This window comes from Cucurbita pepo, chromosome 10 (assembly GCF_057944985.1).
Source record: "Cucurbita pepo subsp. pepo isolate OVF chromosome 10, ASM5794498v1, whole genome shotgun sequence".
NCBI classification, from domain to species: Eukaryota; Viridiplantae; Streptophyta; class Magnoliopsida; order Cucurbitales; family Cucurbitaceae; genus Cucurbita; species Cucurbita pepo.
In genome coordinates, this window is record NC_141807.1 from 6,217,893 (window position 1) to 6,239,219 (window position 21,327).

General features: G+C 36.3%; 2 protein-coding genes across 4 annotated transcripts; one reads left to right on the plus strand and one right to left on the minus strand.

Annotated features, from left to right (window-relative positions):
* Positions 1 to 3,154: 3,154 nt before the first annotated feature.
* On the minus strand, positions 3,155 to 10,708 carry EGY1 (Peptidase M50 family protein). 2 transcript variants are annotated; one of them, XM_023687678.2, is made up of 10 exons: positions 10,071 to 10,706; positions 9,396 to 9,860; positions 9,012 to 9,152; positions 6,744 to 6,845; positions 6,357 to 6,568; positions 5,126 to 5,176; positions 4,969 to 5,038; positions 3,750 to 3,818; positions 3,573 to 3,623; positions 3,155 to 3,458 (listed from the first exon to the last, which is right to left on the minus strand). In XM_023687678.2, the coding sequence occupies exons 1-10, from the start codon at positions 10,428 to 10,430 to the stop codon at positions 3,300 to 3,302; spliced, it is 1,680 nt and encodes a 559-aa protein (XP_023543446.2). In that variant the 5' UTR covers positions 10,431 to 10,706; the 3' UTR covers positions 3,155 to 3,299. The 2 variants fall into 2 exon arrangements, with proteins under 2 accessions (XP_023543446.2, XP_086984036.1); XM_087127910.1 differs by lacking the exon at positions 9,012 to 9,152 and having other exon boundaries at positions 10,071 to 10,708.
* A 2,288-nt stretch (positions 10,709 to 12,996) lies between these two features.
* On the plus strand, positions 12,997 to 20,569 carry LOC111803333 (uncharacterized). Of its 2 annotated transcripts, XM_087127887.1 has the most exons (11): positions 12,997 to 13,213; positions 13,862 to 14,063; positions 14,317 to 14,480; positions 14,563 to 14,708; positions 16,042 to 16,104; positions 16,189 to 16,281; positions 17,090 to 17,251; positions 17,508 to 17,599; positions 17,856 to 17,909; positions 19,497 to 19,660; positions 19,790 to 20,569. In XM_087127887.1, the coding sequence occupies exons 1-11, from the start codon at positions 13,117 to 13,119 to the stop codon at positions 20,089 to 20,091; spliced, it is 1,539 nt and encodes a 512-aa protein (XP_086984013.1). In that variant the 5' UTR covers positions 12,997 to 13,116; the 3' UTR covers positions 20,092 to 20,569. The 2 variants fall into 2 exon arrangements, with proteins under 2 accessions (XP_086984013.1, XP_086984014.1); XM_087127888.1 differs by lacking the exon at positions 17,856 to 17,909.
* Positions 20,570 to 21,327: the final 758 nt, after the last annotated feature.

The following is a 21,327-nucleotide window of genomic DNA, read 5'->3' on the forward strand; positions in this document are numbered from 1 at the left end:
TTGGTCCACATATATCTGTATGGATCAACTCGAGAGGTTGTTTAGCCCAAAATTCAGCCTTCTTTTGAATTGAGGTTCTCGCATGCTTGGTGAGCACGCATTCTTCACAAAATTTTCCTTCAAAGTCCATGTTTGGTAGCCCATGTACCATATTCTTCTTCGCTAACTCCTTTAGGCCGCCATGATGTAGGTGACCAAAACGGAGATGCCAGAGTGATGCCTTGTCTTCTACATCGACTCTCAAACACTTTTCTCGTATGCTTCCTAAGTTCAATTTGTACATTCGATTTCTTCCTATCTCGACTCGAGCCACCAAACGCTCTTTCTTATCCTTCAGGTGTAGCAGGCGGTCCTTTAGGAATATCGAGTAACCTTTCTCTGTGAGTTGCCCCATACTCAATATGTTGGTCTTGAGATCTGGTACGTAATAGACATCTTGGATTGACCCCATCACACCATCCTTTTGCAAGAAGTGTATCGTACCTCGACCTTTTACCTCCACCTTCGACGCATCTCCAAATGACACATGACCATCTTCAATCTTTTGCATTTCTTTGAATAGGTGCTCGTGACCGCACATATGATTGCTTGCCCCTAAGTCGAGATTGTTGGGTTTTATGTTCTAAAACTCATAGTTTGTAAACAAAGGAATAATTATTTTTATTTACTTATTTATTAATTTACTAATTTATTATTTTTTTTTTTTTTTACATAATAATAATTTTTTGTTCTTTATAATAATTTTTATTTATTATTTTTTTTTGTTGTTACAGTATATCTGTTCACCCACTTGGTCTGTAGTTACTTCCGTTTGGCCTATTGAGGCTTCCATTTCGATGACCTTGCGGTTTATATGTTTTACCCTAGTGTTTGGGGCCTGTGTTGTTCTTCTTTGGAAACCCGCTTCGTTCCCAAAGTCTAGGAGTCTCTCGGCGCTGGTGATTGCGGTAGCTACGTCTTGACATTTTTCTCGTGTATTTTTGTTTTGGCCCACGGTTGTAACCCGTTTATAAAGAAAAATACCTTGTCCTTCTCTGACGTGCCCCTGATATCTAGCAACAGGATCGAGAACTGTCTGACATAGTCCCTTATGCTTCTAGTTTGTTTTAGGGCTATTAGTTTTTCCATTGCTATATGTTCTACGTTTTCGGTGAAGAATTGGTCCCTCAACTCTCTCTTGAGGTCTTCCCACGAGTCGATGGTGCACAATCCATTCTCGATGTCTTGCATCGTCTATGAGATACATTGAGGCTACTGTCACTTTTATGTCGTCGGTACAAGCCGTTGTGGTTTTAAAGTACTGTTCGACATCAAAGATGAAGTTCTCCACCTCTTTGGCGCCTCGGTTCCCTTTGAAGGGTATGGGGTCTAGGAACTTCAGTTTGTTGGATCCTGTATTAGTTTGCCCAGTAGTGACGTTCTCCACGGCTTTCATGGTCACCCCAATTCGGGTGTTCATGTCGGCCATCTTTTCTTGGATGACATCGATCGTTGTTCTGAATTCGTCAGCTAATCCATTGAACAAACTCATCATTATATTTTGTAGCACGTCGAACTCTTCGCCACGTCCCTCCTTGTGCGCGACAGAGCTATCGGGGCTACCAGAAGGTCTTGAGCTACTCATAGGAGCAACTCTTTCTTCGAGCGAGGTCACTCGAAACATTAGTTCTGCGATTGGCAACCCATCCAGGCGGTTGCCCATTGCGTCGATTTCTACAACTTTTCCATTCAATTCCATCACTCGTGCTTCCAGGAAGCGGATGGTGTCAAGGACTTCTTTGAGGAACAGTTCCTCCTCTATTAAAGTAAGTCGGTCGGCTTGTGATTTGAGTGTCAACTTTGTCGTCGACATGTTTTCGGTCTTTGCTATGTCACGGAGCTAACAAAGCTCTAATACTACTTGTCACAATCGCACTCTTGATGGCAGTGAACTTGCAATTGTGCAGCACTCACTTTCCAACGACAACTGAGCTAAGTCAATTCATTCTTACGTCGCCTACGGCCAAGCGACGTATACTCGAGCCTCTGGCCTCGGTTTAAGAAGAATGTTTTAGAAAACGAGGGCAGAGAGAGATTTTCGAAAGAGAAATGTTGAAAGAGACGTTATATAAGCAAGCAAGAGAGTAACAACAACGGCTCACAGTGTATAACCTTTGGTAGGGAGAAGTTGACAACTAGTCATATCCCCTATAGTATATTCTGAGGCATTTTATGTCTGGTAGGCCTAGACATGATTTTTCCGAAACGTCATACTTCCTAGAAATACAAAAGTAAAACACTAGAACATGGAAAGACATCAAAGGTTTGACTTGTCGTGGTTTTCTTTCTTTTTGACCATGTTTTCCAAAGGTAGTTGAAATGGGCATGCGGCCATGGGCAACACGCCTTGGACGAGTATGACCGTGACACATGACACCGTAAGGTAGACTTTAAAAATGTAATAGAAAGAGCATTTGTAGTTTCTTTTAGCCAACGACTAAATTTCTTTGCAAGTTTTAGTGGCATGCTTAGCTCATTCAAGCTTGATTTGATCAATCTTGCTTATGGTATTATTCAAATAAAATCAAATCAAATCTTAAACAAGTATTTTTAAAATCAAATCAAATCTTAAACAAGTATTTTTGTCTTAAGATATTCGATAAAAAGGTAATCCAAATTTAACTTTCCTTATTTTGAGGTGCTTGAATATTTAGATCTAAAAGTCTTATTCTTCAATAAGATTTAGATCGATTTTCTAAGCAGTACAATTATTTGAAATGGAATCATATTAATTATGGGATTGTAGCATTTGTGAATTAAGAATTTGCATATCCAAAACGTGTACGAGGACTCTTAGATTCAATTGGCTAGGGTCAATGATATCATGAATGTTTTTTTTTTTGTTTTTTTCCCGAAAGAAGCTTAATTTTCAAAAACAAAAACATTACCGATCGATGAAACCATGCAAGTTTTGACAATATTAAAACAGTTTATCCAAAGTGAAAGAAGTGCTGAATGAGGCCAGATAATAACTAACCCAAGAAAAACGCAATTGAACGAGCCAAAGGATAACCAGGAAACAAGAAAAGACATGAATTGTGTTCCCTATTGATGATCCTACGGACAAGAAGGGTATGCCAATTTAGCAGCAAAAACAGTTTCAGTTTGGAGGGTCTTACCATCAAATATGTATGTATTGAGTTCAAGAAAATGGAAAAATATATATATATATGCATGTCAAATAATGATAAAATTGGCAGCAAATACACTATAATCTACCTCATTTCAGCTAAACCTTGAATTTACCCTTGAATTTGGTGTCAAAATGTTGTTACAAGACCTATACCAAGCTCTTCTGCAAGCTCATCCCAAACTGGTAGGAGTGTCAACACGACAAGAAACACAGCCAATGTGACAGCAGCTTTTCTCCACGTTCCGACTTCTGTAACATCGTTTAAGCATGGCTTTTCGGGACTCCTCTGGAAAAAAAAGATTATGGCATAGCGGTAAATAAAGGGAACAATCCGAGCCTCCGAAGGCTTTGGTTTGCAATGTTATTGTGCCTTCTATGATGATAACATTACAGGACATACCTGACATATGAGAACATATAGTCCCCAGGGAAGCGATAATGGTCCACCAAGCTTAATAGAGAAGCAGGGGAAGAGAAATAGTTAAATGGAAGCCAGAGAGCTTAAATGGTAATGTTTTGTTGAGACAAAAGTTAATGGTTTGAATTTCATGAATAGAAAATCAGTAGATTGACATACCACTCCTAACCCGAGCAGCGTGTAGGTCGTCAAACCAAACCCAACTAAGGCACCTTTTCCAAAAGCACCCTGCACAAGCAATAGTAATGAGAACAAAGAATTGGAAGAGTTGTTTGTCTCTCTCAAGCCTTCTCTTCCTTTCGAGTCTTATGGGTGTAATATAGCCTAAGCCCACTAGGCCTTTCCCCTTCGAGCCTCCCCACAAGGTTTTAAAATGCGTTTGCTAGGAAGAGATTTTAAAATGCGTTTGCTAGGAAGAGATTTACACACCTTTATAAAGAATGTTTCGCTCTCCTTCCCAAACAATGTAAGATCTCACAATCCACCCCCCTTCCTTCAGGGCCCAGCGTCTTCACTTGCATTCGTTCCCTTCTCCAATCGATGTGGGACCCCCCAATTCAGATAGTGAGATCCCACATCGGTTGGGGAGGAGAACGAACCATTCTTTATTAGGGTGTGGAAGCCTCTCCCAAGAAAACATGTTTTCAAAACCTTGAGAGGAAGCCCGAAAGGAAAAGCCCAAAGAGGACAATATCTGTTTGCGGTGGGGTTGGGCTGTTACAAATGGTATCAGAGAAAGACACTGGGCAATGTGCCAGCGAGGAGGCTAAACCCCGAAGGGGGGTGGACACCATGCGGTGTGCCAGCGAAGACGCTGGGCCCCGAAAGGAGATGGATTGGGGGGTCCACATCGATTAGAGAAGGAAACAAATGTCATCGAGGACGCTGGGTCCCGAAAAGGGGTGGATTGTGAGATCCCACATCAGTTGGAGAGGAGAACAAAGCATTCTTTATAAGGGTGTGGAAACCTCTCCCTTGCAGGCGCGTTTTAAAAACCTTGAGGGGAAGCCCAAAAGGGAAAACCCAAAGAGGACAATATCTGCTAGCGGTGGGCTTGGACTGTTACATGGGGATGGAGAAAAATCTCAAGTATGTACATTATGACAAGCCTCAAAAGAAAGTTTAAAAAGTACCCCTATTCTTTTAAAAGTTGCACGATTGCCCCCTTGGAGTAGAAAGTTTTAGAATTTTAGACCGAAATTGGGATTTGGAAAGATGTGGTGATGACCTAGAATAGTATGGCAATCCAAATTTCTATCCTAGGTCTCCACCACACCATTCTAGGTTTCAGTTTCTAATCGAAATTCTAAAGGATTTCTACTCCAAGAATAATTACCAATAATATTTTTCCAATTTGAAGCAAACGTATCACGTATACCTGAATCGCTCTTCCACCATCAAGGCAGCCAACTGGAAGCATGTTAAAGGCTGTTGTAGTCAAACCACACCTGAAGAATAAAGAGAATTAGAATATAAATTAAGGATGTACGGAGATGTTAAGGTAGAGAACAAGATATTCCAGAAGTAAGACTTACCAGCCGGCAATAACTAGAGGATGAATTGCAACAGTTGAGGCATGCATGGCCCTGGATGTTCAAAAGATAAATATATCAGCTTGTATTAGTAAAATAACATAGTGGGAGAGAACTATTGACGTATCAGTAATGTTCAGACAACTCGACGTACGAACATCTCCATGACAAGGCTACAAATGGTACGACTGGGATTAGACCTATCAATTAAAATTTTTCTTCATATTGTGAATGTTATGAATATTATATTTGGTTTAAACTATAACTCTAGCCACTTAAGCCTATTTAATCCTGAAGTCAATTTAGTCTCTGATTTTCACCAACTTCTAATTACGTCCTTTTGATTATACTTCTTTTTAGCCTCTAAAATAACATCATAACACAAAGCTAATATATGTTGAGGATTGTTGGAAGAGAGAGTCCCACATCAGCTAATTAAGGGGTTGATCATGGGTTTATAAGTAAAGAATATATCTCCATTGGTATGAGGCCTTTCGGTGAAACCAAAAGCAAAGATATGAGAGTTTATGCTCAAAGTGGACAATATCATACCATTGTGGAGAGTCGTGGTTCATAACATGGTATCAGAGTCATGCCCTTATCTTAGCCATGTCAATAAAATCCTCAAATGTCAAACAAAGAAGTTGGAACCCTCAAAAGTGTAGTCAACAAGCGACTCAAGTGTTGAACAAAGGGTGTACTTTGTTCAAGGGCTCCAGAGAAGAAATCGAGCCTCAATTAAGGGGAAGCTATTCGAGGGCTCCATAGGCCTCAGGAAAGGCTCTATGGTGTACTTTATTCAAGGGGAGGATTGTTGGAAGAGTTGTCCCACAACGACTAATTAAGGGGTTGGTCATGGGTTTATAAGCAAGGAATACATCTCCATTGGTATGAGGCCTTTTGGGGAAACCAAAAGCAAAGCCACGAGAGCTTATGCTTAAAATGAACAATATCATACAATGTGGAGAGGTAATGATATGATATGACAGACTCAAGAACATGTCATGTCAAAATTCAGTTAATGCAAATAAATTCTGTTAACAGAGATTTGCAGTAGAGATTAGATAGAACCATAATCTTGAAGTCTATAGACCAAATGGAAACACTTTTTAATATAATGTCAAGCACTGAATAGACAAAATATTCAAATTTTGATGGAAAATTCGTGTTTTTATCGATTTAATAAATAATTATTTTATGATAAACAAACTGTAGAGGCAAATAAGTAACATACGCATAACCAAGAGTGGCTCTACTGATGAGTCCAAGGAGCAGAGAACCTTGAAACAGCATGCTAGGGACTTGCACCAAGTCTCCAGCTGCATCTGGATTTGATGAAAGCAGGAGACCAACAGCAAACATGGAAAACGACAATGCTGCACCAGCAAAAGGGCCAGCAAGTGATACGTCAACTTGGGTACTCCGATCAGGAATAATCGACTTGAACTATCAAAACAAAAGGCAAATAATAAGCATCAGTACTGCATCTTATACAGCATTAAAATCTTTAAACCACAGTAAAAACCTCAAATACGAATGAAGCATTCAAAAAAGTAATAAACTATTAACTACCATCCATGTGTGACTAGTTTTTATGTGCAAGAATAGCAAATATGCTTACCTGAGTGATTGCACCGAAACTGCCAAGAGTTATGTTAGGAATGAAGTAAGGAATGCTGAGTTTCACTTTCTTTGGAAAAGCTGCCAGAAAATGCCCAACTTCCTGCAAATTAATGACTCCGTTAGACATGTAAAATTACATGTGTAAGTGATTGCGCAAAAATGGATACGCCCCAAAACTGACCCAGAGCACAAAACCATTTTTTTTTACAGGAAACAAAACCATTTCATTGATATGGTGAAATGTGTACAAAAGAACCTATCAAGATAGATTTACATGAAGCTAGTCCAATACTCAAGGAGAGTAGATAAACTATATTTACAAAAAGGTTGCTTTAGAGTTTGCACCAAGAAAATGCTAAAAAAGAAATAGATTCTAAAATGGATGTTATTCCACGCTTCTTCTCGTTTAAGATGCGGCCATTTCGTTCCATGCATAGACCCAAAAGAAGGCTCTCATGAAGTTTAACCAAAGGTTTTATCTCTTCTTTGAAGGGATGACCCATTAGTAACAAGATAGAAGGGAGAAAATGTCACCTGGGCGAGTCAAGTTACTGCAGAAATTAGAGGCAATCAAGTCCCAAAGTTCATTTGTAAACCAACAGTTTCTGAAAATATGGATTTGTGATTCGTTCAAACAAATAGGGCAGCAAAATGGAGACAGATAAATCCAAGGAGATTTCTTCTTAAGGACATCTTGAGTGTTGATACTCAAAAAACTGAGCTCCCAGAGAAATAACTTAATCTTTTTTGATAGGTACCCCTCCAAATATGTGTAAAAACCGTCAAACTTCGGTGACTGACCGCCACTAATTCTTTTGTAAGAGATTTCATAGGGAAAACCCCACCATTTTTTAATAACCAGCACTATTTGTCATCACTTCTAGAAGGTGAAAAGGGCTCAATTAGTGTCGACAAGGACACCCATTCCATAATCTCCTCTTCCAGCACATTCTGGGGAAGAGATTCCAAGATGATTCGTTGGACATCCAAAGGTCAGCAACGGTTGCATCTTCCTTAAGAGATAATGCATACAGGGGCTGGGTATAATTCTTTAAGAGAATTCCTTCCAGTCCATATATCTTCCAGAATGATGATTTGTCTCCTTGGCACACTTTCCTTCCACAGTATTTCTAGATGAGGTCGTTTTGTTTATCAATGAACTTCCACAGTCCTTTGGATGTGTGCAAGGAGTAAGAACCCGGCCTTGATCCACAACGATTTGTTCCATATTAAGCAACAATCACTTTCCTCCAGAGGGCTCTTTCCTCAAAATGCTCCTAAGTGTCTAAAAATAACTATATGGGATGTAGCTTGGATCCCTCACCAGCCAATCCCACAGTTGATGCTGTGCTAATTCTCATGGGATACAAACGGCCCTTTTGTTTCTAAGTTCACTAGAAAGTATTTGTATACCAAACCCTCAAGTCCCTTTTAAGATATGTCCTCCAATAGAATGATATCCTTGGATGTCCATAACTACAATTGTCTATTCAGTGTTATTCAATACTTCAGAGAAAATATATCAGCATAAGCAATAATTACATTATATTTAAGAGTAAAATGTGAAGATTGATAATTTTCTGATATTAAAATTGAAATAAAACAATGTACCAGAGGAAATCAAATGACAGGAGGTGACATGACATCATTGAAAAGGTAAGGAATTAAAAAACTCTCTCCAACAATCTCAAATCCAAAAATGAGTAGTGAACAAAATATTCCTTCACTTTCCCATGTTGATTGGTGACTTGACATGATATTAGAGCAGGAATTGGCCGAACTCCTATGATGTCATTTTCTCTCCAATTAATATTGATATTCACTGGTTTGATCTACTACAAATTTTCAAGCCCACAAGTGAGGAGGAGTGATAAAGTATTAATAAAAAATCTAAATTTACCGTAATCCATCCGCTTAAGCTTTTGAGCTTACAAGTGAATTAACAATATCCTCAGTAATTTCCCCCTCAAAACAATTCTAAAACTTGTCTTCCACATGTTTCTAGAGAACTGTGCAGAAGGTATACAACCAGAGAGTAAAGGGCTTATAAGAAAGTTGCTGAACAGGGGAAATTTAAAGATGTAAACTAAAAATTTTAATGGTAAAGAATGCAGTCTGAAAATTTAGTCTCTTATCTGACAATGAAGAGGTAAAGAGACGGTTATCACAATCCCCATGTTTGTCGTGTGTCGAAAGCAAAAGAAAAAAAAAACAATTTTGTGAATGCTTCAACTAAGAAAGATGGAAACTAGAAGATTTCACTCACATGAAACAACAAAACCCCCAACACACCATATGCTAGAGGCAGAGCAGAATCTACAAATGGAACTAGCAGCTCCATATCTGGTGGTTCGACAGCATTGGGATCTGTAAAGTACTTCACTACCTCTGGAGGAAGGCGATTGATCTGTCCAAGTCAATACGATACAGTAAACTATTTACTTCAAAAGTGACAATTAAAGAATGGCTACAACCATTAAGGATATACGTATACGCAATGAAGTAATGAAACGCATGTAGAAAAGTTACACACAAGCTTGCACAGCATAAAAACACATATCCAATACATCTTTAGCTATCATTTTGTCAATTCATCAAATCAAGTTTATTCTTCAGTCTATCTGATCACGAAAGTTCTATAAGTAACTACCTGAGATGCAATTCCTAGCTCCACGGAGGAGCCAATGGTTAAAAGAAACAACAACAAAGCAATAACATATTGCCAAAGTGTTGTTGGACCGGGTTCTGAGACCTCTTTCCGCAACAAACCAAAACTAACACGTGGACCACCGCGTGGATCTGGACCTTCTGAATTTGGTTCCTCCACCATAAAAAGGTTGTACTTATCGCCCGTGACTTCAACGAGCTGACTTTGGAGTTTGGAGAATACCTCTTCCCTTTTACCCCTTAAATTCCCAAGGAAAAGAATGCCCTCCCCAAGATCTCCAAACGCTTCTTCTTTGGTTACCCAGAAAGTGGAGTAGCCAAACAGCTTGTCCTTTATTAATTTTACATCAGAAGGATCAACCTTCTCTGGTCCAAGAAGTTCCATCAGTTTAAAAGAATCAACCTGAAAGTTGTTGTATGCTGGTCCAATTGGAGACAAATTCGATGACTGAAACAGGAAATAAATCACAAATTAACAGATTCAGCTCTTAGAAATGCATCTTAAAGTTCTTTTGAGCTAGATCAAAGACGACATTCTAAGTTGAAAACAGTACAATAGTTATTATGATGCCACAATGACATTCAGCTATAAGAATGCAGCCAATTCTCATTGAAGCTCATCAACAAAATGAAAAGAAAAACGGTCAAGAATTTATACCCTTGAAGAAATCGATGGAGGAGTCTTCTCCGAATCAACCTCGCCGCCACGCCTCTCTTCAACCTCTTCAGCTGATACCGTCGCCGTCACGGCATTCGACTCCTTAGGCGAATCATCCTCTCTGTCTCCTTCGTTATGGCCTTCATTATCTGAACTAAAACACACAAACCTACCAAAATCTCCATCAGAAACCAAAAGCCTTCCCCTCTTCGACCTTTTCCCGCACAAGAAACACGAATTCTTCAACCTCCTAAACCCCAATAACCCGATTCCCTCCCTCGCAGTACAGCGCCTAAAACTCGACCGAAATTTGAAATTCGCGGCTCCGATACTAAAACTACAGCTCGTAAGAGTTCCCATTGAACAAAAATCCAACAGAAGCTTCCTTCGGCGAATACACGTCGCCTCCTTGAAGGTGCTTGGCTCAATGCAGCAGTAGGAGAAATGAGTTGAAGCAACAAATAGTAGATAACGCAAGGTTCATATCAATCTAAAAACATAGAGAGTTGAGCTCGATGATGCTTCAATGGCGGAAGGATAACAGAGTAGAGATGGATAGAATTCTTGTTCCGCTGCTGCAAATTGCGATTAAGAGATATCAGAATATCCATTTGAGAAAAATCCATAATCAGAAATATCTTTTCTTTGCGGCAAAGAGAAAGAGATTGACAAAATTACGTGTAAAATATCTTTTTTTTTTTTTTTTTAATTGGTTTTAAAAATTATTTCTTTAATTTATTCAAACTCTTAGCTAGCAAAGCTACAACACTCATTCTAATGCAACAAGGTGTTCCATGACTCTTTAGTCCTTTAGTCCTCTCTTCCATGGTGTTGCACTACCTTTATACACCTGACCGAAGGAGGTTTCGTCTCACCGACATTTATGTCTGACAAGATAAACCGTTCGTTGGGCATCTTAAAACAAGAGGTGGGGTTCGGTTTCTCTTCGCCGGTTTGCTTTTGTCTAAAAACTACGCGACTGTTCGATCTCTCTCGGTTACTCGTGGTCTCTATCTTGTAGGTGTGTGTTGTGAGGACCGACTAAGTGTGATTACATTTGATATACTCTCAGCGTCGGAAGAGAACGTGGGTTGCGGGTAAGAGAATTCTGGCGCTCACGCGTGTTCCACCGACCTCGTAATCTTTTTAACCTCAGTAACTTGATCTTCTAAGCTACAATATTGGAGCTGAACTATTTCATTCTTTGTAAGATTCTTTGTGAAGTGAAAACATATGTCAATATGCTTACTCCTCCCATGCGTAACTAGATTCTTCCCGCTGCCTCAAGTAGTCGCCTAAGTCATATAGTCTATCGAGAGCTTAGTGCTACTACTATCAGTTATGCTTTAGTTGTTGATAAACCCACTGCTGGTTACTTTTTAAAACTCAATGAGATAACGGTCTCGCTCAACATGAATACATAGTGAATCGGACATTTTCTTTAATGTTATTATTGTTAGGATCTCACAACAACATACACTCAATCTAGATAAATACAAAAAAAAATATATATATATATATATATAATATAGGAGAGAGAAATTATAGACTAACAAAAAGAACAGGAGAAAACTAACTATATATAGTTTACCAGTTATATAACTATCTACCATATATAACTATTTATCATATATAATATAACTATTTACCCTATATAGTTTTTTTTTTTTTACACTACATATGACCATTTACTTTATATGTCATTTGTCGTATATAGCTTTACTATTATAACCTAAATAGTAAATATGTTGTTTACTATGACCCTTTACTATTATAACCTAAATAGTAAACACAATTAGCACAGTCAACATCAATATAGCCAATTAGATATTTTCTTCGTTCTTTTGGGGTAATGTATAATTCTTTTCACGACTTGCAAGGGAGACTCCTTAGACTTTGCATGAATCGATTAACTTTACACGCTGTACATGATGTTTAGTCATGTGGTTATTGCATATATTAAACAACCAACCATTTGCTCGTGCAACATCTTGTGAATTTCTTTTCCATTTTCATCATTTTGAATTACTCATTCCAAATCTGGTTGAGGATTATTGGAAGTGAGTCCCACATTGGTTAATTTAGTAGAAGATTATGGGTTTATAAGTGAGGAATACTATCTTCATTGACATGAGGTTTTTTGGGGAAACCCAAAGCAAAGTTATGAGAGCTTATGTTCAAAGTGGACAATATCATATAATTGTGGAGAGTCGTGGTTTTTAACATGGTATCAAAGTAATGCACTTAATCATGTCAATAGAATTCTCAAATATCAAACAAAGAATTGTGAGCCTCCTCGAGAGTCCTCTCAACCGATAGGGAGAGGAGAGCCCTAGCGAGTACGAGAGATTGGTAAGAGAGGATGTCGATTATTTGCACGGAGTTACATATGAAATATCAAAGAGTCGTCCAAAAGCATAATGTCTCTTATAGTTTACGAAGTTTTAAAGAATAGCTATCTTGGTTAATTATTGCTATTCTACCGTCAATTATTTACTAGCTAGATGATGTGGATTCGAGCATGTTCGTTAATACAATGATTTAATATAATTTTTAATTTTTCAAAATTTAATTTCTTAATTTTAAAATTTTATATATATCTATTAAATACAAAAAAAAAACAAAAACAAAAAAAAAAACAAAAAAAAAAAACAAAAAAAAATTATATACAATTAAATTTTATTTTAAAATTTGAGATATTTATTACATGTAAAATTAAATTTATTTAGAAACTAATATACATAAATACATAAAATATATATATATATATATATAAATAATAGTAAAAGGATTAAATTGGAAAATTTCAAACTCGAAGGTATATGGGCTTGGGCCAGAATTCAAACCTTTGCAGAGGCCCAGGCCCAAAAACACTGACTCCCTCCGCGTAGGCGAAACGCGGCTGCTTGGTGTGGACGCAATCGGAGCTTCATATCACAAACCATGGAGATGAAGCTCCAAAGAAATTCAAATCCACAGACCGCCATATTCTCTCGCTCTTGGGCAGAAACTCCATACGCAAGTTCAGCCAATTCCTGCAGCGATTATGGCCGCTTCATCCTCCGTTTCCATCGTCCTCCTTCTCTTTTCCATCCTTTCTTTGTTCCTCGTCTTCCGTGCAGCTCCCGACACCGCCATCAAGAGTATCTTTCTTTCCCTTTCCTAATTTCGATTCTTGTTTTTTTTTGATGTTTGTGCGTGATCTTCTAGTCTGTGAGGGAGGGATTTTCAATTGGGTTTGTGGGGGGGAAGATTGATTTTGCAGTCAGGGTGCTTTTTGATCCTTTTAGGTGGGATTCTGAATTGATGCCAGATTGATTCATGGTGTTTTTAGTGATTTGACTGCGGATCAGGGTTTGTATTTGCAGTTCGATTCGTTCGTTTTCTTCCGCTTTGTTGTTTCGTTCGAGCCGATTGTAGGTTGTAACTAGTAAGCAGTTCTTTGTCAGAGTAAAAATAGAGGAAAAACGCATTCCACGATCTATGAGTGTGTCAATTGTAAGTCCTTTTTTTACATGTATCAATGTGCGTGGTTTTATCATCAAGATGGCCATCTTTCAAAATTCAGTGAGTTTGTTTGTTACTTTCAATTGAGTTTCATAATAATTTTTCAAGATCCGTATGTAATACAATATATCCTTTAATTGTTCTTTCGTGCATATTGTATCTGATATATGTTTGCTGATTTAACGTTCTGATTTTGCATTATTTCGTTTGTGTAGTACAGTTTAGTTAGTAACAATCTTGTGCGATTAATTTCTTACTACAATTATGTTTTTTACAATTGATAGGTATTGACCTCGAGCACCCAGCTGAGGATATCTTTCCATCTTCACTTTCTGGAGGCAGTGATATACAATGTGATCGTGTTCGGATTGCTGGTCTTTCAAGATTAAAACTTGGAAGCTTTGCCAGTTCTTTTCGAATCACTGCAGTTCCATCTGTTGCTATTCCTGAAAGACAACATACCAAAATTGGGGTTTGTTTTCACTGGTAGGTGGAGTACCATAGACTGATATTCACTGCTCACTAGCCTCTTCTAAACTGAAGAAGACACGAGTATTGGTGCTGCTTACAATTTGCACTGTTCATGGGCAAGTCTCAACTCTCAAGGGATATGATTCAAAGTCTTTTTGAAACATTGGATACTAGCGCAACTACAAGTGAAAAAATTAGAACCATTTTCTTGTCTACCAAAGCTGTTCCAAAACATCACTTCTAATACTTTTCACTGTAAACTCTGCAGGAACAATTCACTTGGATTGTGTCAGTGTGAAAATGAAGAGTGGAAAACTTTTCAAAAGGGATTGTGGAGTTCCACCATGTCTCCTTATGAAGTTAGATATATTGATGTTAAAGTTATTAATGTCACGCCTCTAAGTGGTCCTGTGACAATTGCTATTGAAGAAGGTATGTATAACATTGGCCATTGAGCTTCCTCAGTCTTAAATTACTTTACTTGTATGTTAATTTCTTTTCTAATTTCTTGCAGATTTCCAACAGTGGCGACTGTTATGTCTAGCTTTGGGATTTATATTGCTGCTGCTTGCTCCTGTTGTCAGCAGCTGGGTTCCTTTTTACTACAGCAGTTCGATGGCTATCGGAATTTTCCTCGTCGTGTTAATTATTCTTTTTCAGGTACTAAAGATTAACAATAAAAAAAAAACGATAATTTTTTCAAACTCCCAGTCCTAGTATATGAGGATAGTTTGTTTTAGTGGCTTTTTGTGTAAATTTCTTTTTTAATGGGAATTGGAGGTGGGTTGGAGCTAAAATTAAATATTCTGCTTAAATTTTTTTTAATTTTCCTGTGTTTTGTTAGATAGATTCTTAATCACGAGATTCGTAAAACTTGGAAGAAACGAGGGATTATCTCAGGTTTAGTTTAGGTTATGATTAACACTTACGTTTGATAAATTAAACCTGATCATTTATATCAAATCCTATCAACTAAATAAAACAATGAAGAAATTACAATTGAATTAATAATCCTATGCGATTTGTCATTATAATTATGAAACCTTCTTTAACATGAATTTTTCACGTATGAAATTGTTATATTATACCTATCAACTCTTTGTCATCTTTTCTGTTTACAACAAAATTTCTAGCTCAATCCAGATGAGGTCACCATGTTTATAAAATGGTAGTTTATCTAAAATGCAATTATAAATTTTTGTTTTTTATATTAAAGGCAAATATATTTATCCAAGGTTTAATGATAGTGTAATCTTTCTTTTGATACAAGTAATTACTGATGATTTCTCATTTACTTCAAGGAACCATTTCTCATGGTTTCCGCATGAGAGTCTTCTCATCACTTGAATCTCTGGGTTTTTTGTTTAAACTGATGGAAAAATATTGAAATAGTTTATCCACCACTGTTTTGTTTAACAATTTCATTTTTTTTCTACGGAGTTTTCATTCTTAACCGAATTATGTCTTCCCATGGGCATGGTCTTTGTGTGTGGGTTTGTGCGTTTTCCATGAATTCAGTGTGCCCCTCTTCAATTAGCTTCCTCCTTCATCTGAATTTACAAATTAAATACATAAATTTGATCAACCATGCAAGTTTAATTTAGGCATTGGTATCTTCTCCTTTGAGTTGTTACTGTTCAAGTTCTCAGATGTGCTGTTCGATGTTTATCTGATTAACTTATGTAACATACTTGTGAAGTTTAACATTTGATTGAGGAATTAAGACCTAAGACAACATGGCTAAGATTTATTTTTCATAAATAACCGCACACAATTAGCAATTACTGGAAATAGATGGTGGACAATTTCCCTTACAAGATTTGGATAATGCAAAGTTCACAAGCAAGTATACATAGATTTTAGTAATGAAAAATTTGAGGCCATTCCATATCTCTGTCAATTTGATGGTTGATGAACCAGAACCTTCCATGCTAATATCTTATTTACAAGCTCACAATATTTTCTTCCCCTTACTGATTTGTTCATTATGCAGGGAATGAAGTTGTTGCCAACTGGAAGGAAGAATGTACTTTATCTCACTGTCTATGGATCGGTGGTGAGTATAAAAGTAGAATTAGAATTTTCGTATTGACTTATTTCAGTTGAGCATTCCTTGAAAGTTGCCTCATTGTCTTTCCAGCTAGGAGCAGGATCCTATCTTGTTCACCACTTTGCAACATTGGTAAATTCGATTCTTCTCAGTTTTGGACTGAAAGAAGAAATGCATAATCCTGTAAGTCTAAGCTCCTCTTGTTTTTTACTTTTTAACGAATTTCAAATGAGATTCTTAACTTTACCTTCTAGAGTGCATGCTTACAACAGACTGGAGTTTGTTACATCATATGTATGAGCTTATAGTTTTTATTTATTTTATTTTTTTGGGTTAAGTAACGTACGGAGGTATAATTAAAAAGAAAAAAAGGAGAGACGGGATAGCCTAAAGGCTTGGAGCCAAAGCATGTGTATCAGCTTATAGTTTTCTTTTCTTTCGTGCAATCTTACTTATTTTTGTTTTTACCTTACGATATTGTGATTTTTGGAACCTACCTAGAGTATTCTGTAGCTAAGAAGATATGTGACACTTGTGTTGGCGCTCATATTTATTTAGAGGGATCATCTATTCGTTTCTGTAGAGGAAAAAGAACGATAAACCTCTATTTTCCTGTTCAATCATATGCATGAGTTAGAAAAAAATGGAACTGGGGCTAAGATGAATGAGATGCTGCAACACACAAAAGATTTTTTTTTTTTTTTTTCTTAAGTGAAATTGAAACAATTTCATTGATGAATGAAATTTATAAGAAGAAAAGAGGATAAGAGAGAGTCCCAATCCCAAATGAGTTGCAAAACAACAACAACAACAAAAAAAAAAAAAAAAAAAAAAAAAAAAAAAAAAAAAAAACAATAATAATAAAGAATGAATGAAAACCTTCCATAAATCTAAGGACTGAGATCAGTCACATATGATTCCAATTGCATTTCTTTCTATTTCTATTGATTTATGTGCTAATTCTGAGTCCTTCCTTCTCATATGCTTACAGGTTGCCATCTTTTTACTTCTGGGGATCGTTCTTTCTGGAGCTGCCTTGGGTTACTGGATTGTCCGGAAGTTTGTGATCTCAGAGGATGGGAATGTTGATGTTGGTGTGGCCCAGTTTGTAAAATGGGCAATGCGTATTATTGGAGCTACGTCTATCTTTCAGGTTTGCCAATGTTTCTGTGTCTTTGGATTTGTGCCATATTTAAACTTTGAATTAAGAATTTCAAGAAGAAAGAGGGAATCGTTAAGAAGTCGACTTCTTGATGTACCCTTTCCAAATATTTTGTTCAGATTGTAGACATTTTTATCAGTTCCGGTTGGTGTAATTTTTTCCAAGTTCCTTTACTGTTATGTATTTTAAGTCTTTAAAAACAATATAGTCAAATGTTTAACTGTTCTGTGGTTCATTTATTTTACAGAGTACCCCTGATGCTCCTTTAGCACTTGGTGCCTTTGTTTTTTGTTGGGCCGTCTGCTATCTTATCTGTTCTCTGAAGCGGTGTGGTACCATGTAAGTCATCTGCTCGTCTATTTACTTTCCGAAGTGGTGTGGTTCGGTCTGAGTTCAATATTACTTACCTTTCCACTTCTTTAACATGTTTAAAGCCAGATATTTTTCAATCAATTTTTCTCTCTCTGGAGCAATTTTAATCATTTTTATGCTCTGCTTCATATATAACAATTAGAAGATCTCGTTTGTTTAAATGTTGGATATGGACATTTGATAAGGGGATATTTCATCTTCATCTTGAATTGAACTTTTCTAGGTTACTATGGTTGGGTTGGGCATCATTTATCATCCTAAAAGTCATTCCAAATAAGTATGTTTAATTGATCTTGGGAAACATAAAACATTTCATCTCTCTTTTTTACCTCTTTTATCTTTAACTGATATGAACCAAGAGACATCAATCATATAATATATTTCAATTCATGCCACGTCGAAGAAGAATAAAATTCCATTGTTATAAATTTTGGGTGGATTACAATTTAGAGTAATTTAGAGTTATTATATTTCATTAATATATTTTAAGACTTTTTATTTACTTTAGGTTACATTTACCTCATGGTTAATTATGACCACAAAGTATGAATGTTACAACTCTTGGAATGTCTTTAATAGTTTCATTTTGAGGCTTTATAAAGCCATGTGTGTTGTATTTGTAAGGAGACTTAGAAAATATAGTAAAAGGAGCATTTGTGCTTTCTTTAGCCAATAGCTAAGTTTCTTTGCAATTCTACGTAGTTTAGATTGCATGTAGAATCATTCAAGATTGACATGATCAATCTTGCTTGTGGAGTGATTCGAATCTCAAACAAGTGTTTTTGTCTTGAGATATTTGATCAACAAGAATTATTCAAGCTTGACATGATCAACCTTGTTTGTGGAGTGATTCGAATCTCAAACAAGTGTTCTTGCCTTGAGATATTTGATCAACAAGAATCATTCAAGTTAGACATGATCGATCTTCCTTGTGGAGTGATTCGAATCTCAAACCAGAGTTCTTGCCTTGAGATATTCAATCAACAAGGTAATATGAATCTTACTTCCCTTGTAGTAATTTCCAAGGCATGAACTCCACAAGCAAGATTGATCATGTCTAGTTTGAATGATTCTTGTTGATCAAATATCTCAAGGCAAGCACACTTGGTTGAGATTCGAATCACTCCACAAGTAAGATTGATGAAGTAAAGATTGATCATGTCAAGCTTGAATGATTCTACATGCAACCTAAACTACGTATAATTGCAAAGAAACTTAGTCATTGGCTAAAAGAAAGCACAAATGCTCCTTTTACTATATTTTCCAAGTCTCCTCACAAATACAACATACATGACTTTATATAGCCTTAAAATGAAACTATTAAAGGCATTCCGAGAGTGATAACATTCATACTTTATTTATGGCCATAATTAACCATGGTATAAATGTAACAAAGTAAATAAAAAGTCATAAAATACAATAACTCTAAATTATTTTAAATTGTAATCCACCCAAAATTTATAACAATGAAATTTCATTCTTCTTCAATGTGGCATGAATTGAAATATCTCTTGATAATTTCAACAAAATTTTCTTTACATCTTCATTGAAACATATTGTATGATTGATGTCTCTTGATTCATATCATTAACAATAACAGTGGCTTCTTCATATTACCTCCTTGAAAGACGGTCGACGGTCAAGTATGTGAATCTTGCTTTAATCTAGTAGCTAGTGGCGAAGGTGTAGTTAACTCATCTATTTTTACCATCGGTACTTTTTACCTTATCTCTTCGTACTTTTGTATTAGTTGCCCTCTACCTAGCCTCTAAGGTTGTTCTTTCTTGTGTGCTGGATATGGTTTCTGATATATATAAGATACTGATCAGACCATCAGACACCTAAAATTGTTCTATTTTGTTAGGAATCAATCATATTCTGGATTTGGTGGCCCTTGGCAACGGCAGAATAAGCAAATTGTTAGGGAGCAGATTCATCCCGAATTCGCTGGCCGATCATACCCGCAAGATAGGAAATGGAGAGTTTCTGATAACCACACCCCATCTTGGTCGAGTTTTCCTGTTAAAGGTACTGTTTTCTGTTGTTGGCCGTTTGCTCTATTGCTTCTGCTTTTGTACATTTTGACTGCCATTCCTATTCCTATTCCTGGTTTGTTCTGCCTCTTACCATTTTCATTGCTTGATGTGTTACTTGCAGGGGCGCTCTCACCGTCCTCCGGGATGCAAGATCGGGACTACTACTCAACCTTCCACAAGACCCCTAATCGAAAGAAGTTCACAAAGAAAGCCTGGAATGATTTCACTAGACATTCGACGCAACAAGCATTGTCCGAGTTGGCATCAACCCCTGAATTCACAGATTGGATCATGGAGCATGCAGATAGGATTCAACTTCTCCCAAGTGATGATAGTTCAGATGAAACTGTTGGAAGTGAATCTGATTCAACCAATGAGGATGTTGTTGGTAGTGGCAGTAGGTTCAGCTTTCTAAACTGGTAAGACTAAGTATCTGTATCTGCTGCTAACAAGGATAAGTAGAATCATCTAGACTATTAGGTTCTTAGGAAATTTGATTGTGCTGGTTGAGATGAGCGAGTTCGGCAAATTTTCGAACCACAACTCTAACGGCTAGAAGTGTCTCATAGATTAGGCAATTCACCAGTATCACATACGGTGTCGTGTCGAATGATTTATTCATCGTGTTCGTTGAATTGGGCAACATGGAATTGAGTCAATCCAAGATGTTACCACGACCACCCGACGCGTTACATGATTCAACACAATCTAGGACCGTTGGGCACCTCTACACAGCTGATGTTATACCATTTTTTTTAGGCATGGATATTGAAGTTACATGCCTTCCAAATTGAGTTTCTTGATTGTTTAGGAGAGTTTGTCTTTTTTTCTCAAGAATATTCCAATTGTAATCATCGTTGTTTTATAGTATCAATCATTTAAGTGTCCAAAATTTCAAGTAGATTATCTTGTGGAGACAATTGAATTTTTTACATGAACTTGTATGTGAAGCTAAGCGAAGAAGCTTTTTGTTTTTTGTTTTTTGTTTTTCTATTTTATTTTGTTGTTAACTGAATTGATTGAAAAAACTCAATTCAAGGGTGAACGAAGAACAAAGAATTGATCAAAATATAATTTCCCTTCAAATGTTCATTTAATTGCTCAATTATAATTTTGGAATTTGACTAGATATTAAATTGAGTAATTCAGAATTAATTTTGATGTTCGTGGGATATAATTGATACCTATGTAATTGATATATATATATTTAGAAGTTTCAAGTTTTAATAATATTCTTAAATTTTTGCTTGGAATATGAAGTTTAAATAATACTCTTAAATTTATTATAATTTTTTTAAAGTTTGCACGGTCTCAAAAATATTATTTATCTTTTAAAACTTTTAATAATATTTTTAATTTTTTAATAAAAGTTTTAAAAAAAACTTTTGTTTAAAAAATACACTATACTTTTAAAAAGATTTTTGGGTCTAAACAAAAACTTTCAAAAGTTTCGTTAATGTCTTAAAATTTAAAAAAATTATAAACACTTTTAACCATTTAAACATCTTAATTTACTTCACTTTTAGGGAAAAAATTTAAAAAGTTTGGAGATAATTGTGAGAAATAGAAGAGTAGATGTAATAATCTTTTTTATTTCTTTTTTTAATAAATATTAAGAGTGCTTTTAAAATTTTTTAGTTATTTTTTAAACATGATATT

Coding starts and splice junctions, on each gene's coding strand:
- EGY1 (XM_023687678.2), bottom strand. CDS start 10,430: ATGGGAACTCTTACGAGCTGTAGTTTTAGTATCGGAGCCGCGAATTTC. Junction 5,177..6,356: donor AGAGCCACTCTTGGTTATGC/GTATGTTACTTA, acceptor TTGAACATCCAG/GGCCATGCATGCCTCAACTG. Junction 5,039..5,125: donor CCTCTAGTTATTGCCGGCTG/GTAAGTCTTACT, acceptor TTTATTCTTCAG/GTGTGGTTTGACTACAACAG.
- LOC111803333 (XM_087127887.1), top strand. CDS start 13,117: ATGGCCGCTTCATCCTCCGTTTCCATCGTCCTCCTTCTCTTTTCCATC. Junction 13,214..13,861: donor TCCCGACACCGCCATCAAGA/GTATCTTTCTTT, acceptor TACAATTGATAG/GTATTGACCTCGAGCACCCA. Junction 16,282..17,089: donor AAGAAGAAATGCATAATCCT/GTAAGTCTAAGC, acceptor ATATGCTTACAG/GTTGCCATCTTTTTACTTCT.